At 52.0% G+C, this 6,756-nt stretch overlaps 1 protein-coding gene across 1 annotated transcript; it reads right to left on the bottom strand.

Annotated features, from left to right (window-relative positions):
• Window positions 1–255: 255 nt before the first annotated feature.
• On the bottom strand, window positions 256–5,530 carry LOC111160266 (CMRF35-like molecule 4). The gene is made up of 4 exons (XM_022523204.1): window positions 5,491–5,530; window positions 3,829–4,158; window positions 2,295–2,421; window positions 256–358 (listed from the first exon to the last, which is right to left on the bottom strand). The coding sequence occupies exons 1-4, from the start codon at window positions 5,528–5,530 to the stop codon at window positions 256–258; spliced, it is 600 nt and encodes a 199-aa protein (XP_022378912.1).
• Between the last annotated feature and the right edge of the window lie 1,226 nt (window positions 5,531–6,756).

The following is a 6,756-nucleotide window of genomic DNA, read 5'->3' as shown; positions in this document are numbered from 1 at the left end:
AACGAACAGATGGGATGTGGGTCGGAGATGGTCCAACCCCTCTTCCATCTGATGTTCAGGCGACTCTAACTCCAGGAGGCACCGAAGGGGCAGCAGGTGGGATCGGCAGGACTCTGCACACCTGGTCTTCAGGGGTCTCCGGCCATGTGCAACCCCCTCAAGCTTTTTGGTTTAGTTCTGGTTTTTATAGTGACTGGTTGGTTGGGAATTTTAAAACCCATCATTGGCCAGAGTCCTGCATGCTGCAATGGTCCATCATCTTTGGCAGAGCCCCTCCAGGGTCGCAAGGCAAAGAGGCAGCAGGAGGGTCCACACAGGAGGCTTCTTGGCTGCTACAGAGGAGGCCATCTTCCCCGACCTGTGCGGAGCAGGGAGGCAGCCAGAGCTTATGCCTGAGGTCAGGACGAGAGGAGTCCCCACCTAACGGGGATCAGATCTGTCTTGGAGCTGCAACATTGCCCAAGTTTCCCGAATTTCCATCTCTGATCTAATATTACCTCTTTGAAGCAAGAAGGATCCCCATCCCTGTCCAACTTGGGTATTTACCTTCAAAGTTCTCCTGGGAGGTGTCTCTCCCAGCTTTGCCCCCCCCCCATGGTAGCATGTATGGGGTGTACGCTCATACATCCTGGATAGTGGACGGGGTTCTAGATGGATGATGGGCCTTGCTTACATGTGTCCCCCTGTTGGTCCCTCTCAGTATCCATGAGTCTGGACCCCTCATCCTTGACCTCAAGTCTTCCTCCACAAGCAGGGCAAGGACCCCCTGCAGGCCAGCCTTGCTCTGTCCTTCGTCCTGCCTTGAGCATGATGAATCATGTGGATTTCACAGGTGGTTTTCTGGAGAGAGGGGCAAAAGCATTGCTTTGCCCTTCCTCAAAATGTCTTTTAAGACACTGTACTCTTTTCGCACTCCCTGTGGGGATGCTATCCCGTCTCTCCACATTGCAGGCTTCCTCTCATGTTCCTTGGTCTCTTGGTCTCTGAAAAGTCCTACATCCTCTACTCCCCACTCAACAGAACAACTGGTCTTCAACAGTCACCAGCAGGACAGAGCTCATCATCAAGCATGAGCCAAGTGCTTTCCTCATTCAGAGGATTGACTGAACAAAATGTCTACAGGGTCCAGGTTCCAAGGAATAGGGTCCTGGAGAAGGAAAAGAACTTGGACTGGAGCTGGAAAGGAGCTGGTGGAGGGTGTTTCTGGGAGGCAGGACCCAGGGAGGGAATGCATCTCCACCCTGGTCTCTGATGGGGTGAAACTGAGACAGTGTGTTTGCCCTCTGATGGAAGAGCTAATTGGCTGTCTGTGGACGCTTCTTCGAGTGGGCGTTTCAGGTTGATGGCCCAGCCTCTCGGCCATGTTGGGAATGTAAGAAAGCAGGAATCCCAGCTTCCCCCTCCTTCCCAGCATTTCCCTAGCACTTGGGGAGGGCAGGGCTGGATCCATGGAACAGGTGCCCGCCTGTGTCCAGCTGTAGGCAGAATAACACCACCCCTCAGAGATGTCCTAACCCCCAGATCTGTGAATGTGTTAAGTTACATGGCATAGCAAGGGGGAATTTCATGATGCAGATGGAGTTGATTGCCAACCAGCTGACCTTGAGATGGGGAGATTATCCTGGGTTACTGGGTGGGCCTTACGTCATCACCAGCATGTTTATAAGTATAAGGACAGGGGAGAGCCAGTGTCCCATTAAGGTGGTGTGAGGAGGACTCGACCACCACTGCTGGCTATGAGGATGGAAGGGACCCCAAGCCAGGGGGTGCTGGGTCTCTAGATGCTGGAAAAGACAAGGAAGGGCTTCACCCTTAGAGCCTCCAGAAGGAACCAACCCTGCCAACACCTTGACTTTAGCCCAGGGAGACTCATTACAGACCTCGGATCTCCAGGACCATAAGGTCACAAAACTATTTGTCTTAAGCCACCAGGTTGGTGGTGATTTGTTCTAGAAGCCACAGGAAAAGAATACAGAGCATTTCCCTCTGGCATACTCGAGGATGGAACCAACTACCTCTCTTTGAGGTTCTTGTTGGTTGGGAGGCAGATCAGAAGGAGACCAGAGCCTTCTCTCCTACAGCCCAGCTGAAGCACTTTGTTAGTTTCCTCGTGGGGGAGTGGGGAGTTCTTCACGTGCTCAGAGGTATAAAGGATGGGGGTCAGGGCAGACCTTGCTGATTCTCCCCTCCCAGGAAACATCGGTGGGGCCAAAGGGGGTTCCCTGATAGATTGTCCCGAGGGGAGCAGTCACAGGGCAGCCGTGGAAAGCCCCATCCTTTAATGCCCTGCTCACCTGCTGATGGGGTTGATCAGAGTCACGGGCTGGCTACTATTGGTGCCCTGGGTAAACGGAGGTGAGGAGTCCCAACTGGCTGGTGTGGTGCTTGGCACAGGCTTGGGAGAGTCTGTTGGATCCGGTTCTAAACACACAGAGCAGAGCAAGGTTGTGAGAGAACGCAGGTGGCTCCCATGGCCTTCTCCACTCCCCACCCCCAGGGTGGAGAAGCTTCTGTCTTAGGGACATCGCTCAGGCACATTGGTCTGCTCTTGCATCTTTTTGGTTTCTCACCCCAAACCTGCAATTACGTCATTTGCAGGGAAACACCAGTTCACCACCGTGGGAGGTGTGTGGGGGTGGGGAGCTCTGCAGCAATTACATTCAGCTCAATCTCCGTGTCCTGTTTGGCATCGCTGAGCATGTCTGAGCCACGTCCCCACCCCTGGAGCTTTCAATCAGCTCTTCTCTGAGTCTCAGCTTTGCCCGAAGCACTGTGACCCATGAGCTGACTGGCCCAGGGTCTCCCGTCTCCTGCAGCTGTCCAGAGACTGGAGCCCCCGTTGTCCCCTCAGTCCTGCCCACCTCTCTGGGCCTTTCTTCCTGCACCAGGCCTGCCAGCAAAGGCTTGTCTGGTTGGAGGGTCCAGACTCCACGTCTCTGGCCCCAGCTCCTCCTGCACTCCCGTACACATCCACCCACCTTTGTGGTCTTTTTCAGTTAATTTCTGGAACATTCTACACCAGCGTAGCTGTCCACTGCCCACATGCACACACCAGATTTGTATATGCTAAGTGTGAGGAGACTAATGAGTAGCAGATGTATTTCCCATTTAGTCTGTGTGTCTGTATGTTGGGGACAAGACTGAGGGGTCCGGAAGTGGGGCTGTGTGGAGGGGGGCTCCAGCTGGACACCCTTTCGAGGCTTTTCTCCAGGGAGGCCCTAGTGCCTCGGGGGCAGCTGTGGGGGAGCCCAGAGTCCCCTCCAAGGCTCAGAGGCAGCCAGAGAGGGGGCCTCTGCACTCTGCTGGAGTCTGCCTTTCCTTCTCCCAGAAATGGGTTCAGAGTCTCTTGCTCCTTTGTGCTTCTGTTGCCAGAGGAGGGAGAGGGAGAAGGAGTAGGCAGGGAGAGGGTCTCTTGTCCTGCAGCTGAGACCATCAGGATCACAGCTTTCTAGCACCCACTTCTTCCTGCACACCTGACAAGGCTCCACTCAGCCTGGGGCTGCAAGGGGATGCTGTGACTAGGGAAAGAGGAGCTGCCTTCCCCGGACAAGTCTGTCCTAGCCGAGTCTCTGCTTCTCTGCTGCCTCTGGGGAGAGCAGGTGGAGACATGCAGAGATGTGGGGCTCGCTCTTTCTTCCAGTCTTTCCCAGAATCTTGGTGCCCCCCCCATACTTGCTTGCACATGCACACAGTTGCACAAACACACACACACGTGTATTCTTGGGCATGTTAAGAGACTCTCCTCCATCTGTAGAGAAGACAGAGGGACAGTCCTGGAATATTTGTTGGGGGGTACCAGGGCCCAGATCAGAGTGGGGTAATGCATACCTGGGTCAATAATCACAGAAAATTTGAACCCCAGGTCTGAACCGATTCTCTCAATCCCACACCAGTAGGTGCCTGCATCGTCGTACCGGAGATCCTCCAAAGTCATGGTGAATGTGCGTCGGCTGGGATTGTCCTGGATGGAGGCTCTGCCCTTCTTCACCAGTTGCTCTGACCCGGTGGTTTTTACAAGGATCTTGCAGGACATCCAGTTTTCTCCACGGCACCACCACTTGTTGTAGGATTCCCATCCTGGGCCATACACACAGTGTGTGGTCAGTGTGCCCGTTGCTGTGCCTCTCACCACCCCGTCTTGGCATTTGGAGAAGTAGCCTAAAAGACAGATACCCGACATTTGTCTCATCTTCTCTTGAGCCCTGGGCTCGTCCGGATGCTTCGGGGGCATCTGGCGCTGCCCTGAAGATGGGCCAGGAGCCTCTGCTTTCTGTCTAATCACCATATCCCAACTTGTTCCTTTATCCCCTGCAGTATAACTTTTGCTGTCCCCTCTCTCAGATGTCCCCTTTGGCCAATACAGGGGCCTCTGCTCAACTGATACCTACTGACCATCGACCCCTCTTGCGTCTTCTGCCAACACCTCTCCCCAGCAGTGCAGCGCCCACACAGCAGCCCGTGGTGTACTTCCGAATCCCAGAGATGCTGAGACAGAGGGTCCCTCCTCACGTACCCGCTGACACTCTAACCCCTAAACAACCAAAAACCCTCACCTCACCCTTTGAATGGACACATGGCATTGGACTAATCAGACACACTCACACATTCACACACACAACCACCACGCGCGCACACACGATGGCTTGTTATTTTACCTCACACCTTGCTCTTCTGAGTCTCCATAGTTTTGCACAAGCGGTTCCCTCTGCCTGAAATATTCTCTCTTCTCTGCTTGAAGGCAATCAACCCCTTATATTCATCCTTCAAGGCTTGGCTCAAACATTGTCTCTTTTATGGGGTCTACAATTCTGCAGCCAACTGGGTGGCTCCTGGTGCCATCAGAGCATTTGCCCCTGTCTCCGTTGTTGCGCCTACGACACTGGATGGTGGTCCGGTCTTTGGCTCATCCAGAGCAAGACTCGGGCAGCCTGATGTGTGGGACTGAGCAAGTCTTCAGAGAGCCTGTCACCCTGGTTTTGCTGCCTGTCCTCCTTCCTGTATCTGAGCTCTTTAGAAGAGAAGATCCAGGCTCTAGGAATAAGTCAAGGTCAGCTGCGCAGGCTTTTAAATGATCCAGATACCTGAACCCCATTTTGAGTGGGTTGATTTCAACTGGAAACTGAGTCCCTGTGCTTCTTCAAAGCTGGTCAGGAATTCATGCATTTACGTGTATGTGCGCATATGTTTGCGTGTATGCGCCCTCTATCACCTACCACGTATCCATCCATCACCTGTCTAACTATCTCTATCTGAAAAGGCTGACAAGCACTGTCCTAGAAAACAGATGCTGTTTACGTTGTTTACTTTCTTATTTCCCCCAACACCAACTTAGTACCTGTCAGATAACAAAACTTAAAAAATTTTTTTTTTAAAAGATTGAGTGTCCAGATGAGTGAAAGGCCCCGCTTGCCATTTACCCTGGGATGGACCCTGACTGTGTCCTGCCCCAGCCATGCAGGTGCTCCCTCCTGAAGCCCCAGTTCCACTCACCTTGGATGATGAGAAGAAACAGAACCGGGAGCGGCCACATGTCCTGCCTGCCTGGGTTGTCTCCCTGGCGCTCAGCTGATGTCCACTGGCCTCCGGGAACTGGAACTGAGCTCAGAGGCCACTTGCCTTTATTCTCTCTAAATTAATCCTTTTTAGTTTCTGTCATCTATTTCCCTTAATTTTTTTTCTTCAGTTACTTCCTAATTTCCTTATTAGGAGAAAGGCAGTGCCCGTCTTTGGGTAGTTTTGTTGACGGGATGAGGTGTACCCTCTCCTTGGTCTAGCCCCTTGCTCAGCAGCCCCTGGAGTCTGTCCCTGGTGACCTTCTCAGGACAGCCCCTGCCCCAGTGTCTAGCACCACTTCCAGTCTGTGCACACCTACTTCCTGCCACCCCTAGCCCCAGCCCAGGTCTGGACTTCCATTGGCTCCTGGTGTCTTTGTAGAGCTGTCTACTATGTTAGCTACTCCAAGGTGCTCAAAATGTAATTTCTTGTCATCTTTATTCCTAAAGTCAGTTTAAGGTCCAGCACATCCCTCTCCACCTGACCCTACAGACTAACCTTCCTAAGACAAAGCCCATGGGGGTCTCCTTCCTGGCACCTGCCACCCTCAAAACGCCTTGCTGGGAAGGGGTTCTTGGAGATGTAGCAGCCAAAGGCTTACCAGCAGAAGTAAGAGAAGGTATAGTGGGCCAGGTGCAGGGAGGGAAGGGGAATAAGAGTTCCTGTCCCCTTCAAGGTCCTTCTAGCTGGACTAAGAATCAACCTGAAATGAGACAAATTAATAGGAGAAAAACAAGTTAATAGCATATGTATGGGGAATGCACAGAAATATGATTGTCAGGCACAATGAGTTTGAATGTCATCCTGAATTAAGAGAAGAGGGTCGGGGTTTGGGACTTCAAAAGGAAGGAAATAAATTCACAGGAAGACGAAAACAAGTAAATCTTTGGTAGGCAAATGTTTCGTTTCCTCTGCCAGATAGATGAGTTGCTCAGATTAAATTTAAATTTAAACCTCTCTGAAGTTTCACACATTAAAAGTTGCGCCGGTAGGATGTTTTTTCTCATTGAACCAGTGTATTAGTCCTGACAACAGGTGGGTTTAGGCAGACTCATTTCAGAAGACAGTGATGCCGCTGGATTCACAACAGCAGGCCTATGGAGTAAGTCATCAGGTGTTAAGTAAGAGGCGTTTCTATGGAAACAAAAAGAATACCATGAATAATAATGGGAGGAAATGTTAAGCCAGGTTCTGAGTTCTAAA

Source organism: Enhydra lutris, unplaced genomic scaffold (genome assembly GCF_002288905.1).
Source record: "Enhydra lutris kenyoni isolate GAN:26980312 unplaced genomic scaffold, ASM228890v2 scaffoldscaffold75, whole genome shotgun sequence".
NCBI classification, from domain to species: domain Eukaryota; kingdom Metazoa; phylum Chordata; class Mammalia; order Carnivora; family Mustelidae; genus Enhydra; species Enhydra lutris.
The sequence above is the reverse complement of the archived record's forward strand: the minus strand, read 5'-3'. Positions and strand labels throughout refer to the sequence as shown.

What these genes read in the sequence shown, in the direction of transcription:
- LOC111160266 (XM_022523204.1), bottom strand. Translation starts at nt 5,530, where the DNA reads ATGTGGCCGCTCCCGGTTCTGTTTCTTCTCATCATCCAAG. An exon ending in TTCTGTGATTATTGACCCAG is followed by an intron (nt 2,422 to 3,828) that starts GTATGCATTACC and finishes CTGTGTGTTTAG; the next exon opens with AACCGGATCCAACAGACTCT. An exon ending in CTGATCAACCCCATCAGCAG is followed by an intron (nt 359 to 2,294) that starts GTGAGCAGGGCA and finishes TGCTCCGCACAG; the next exon opens with GTCGGGGAAGATGGCCTCCT.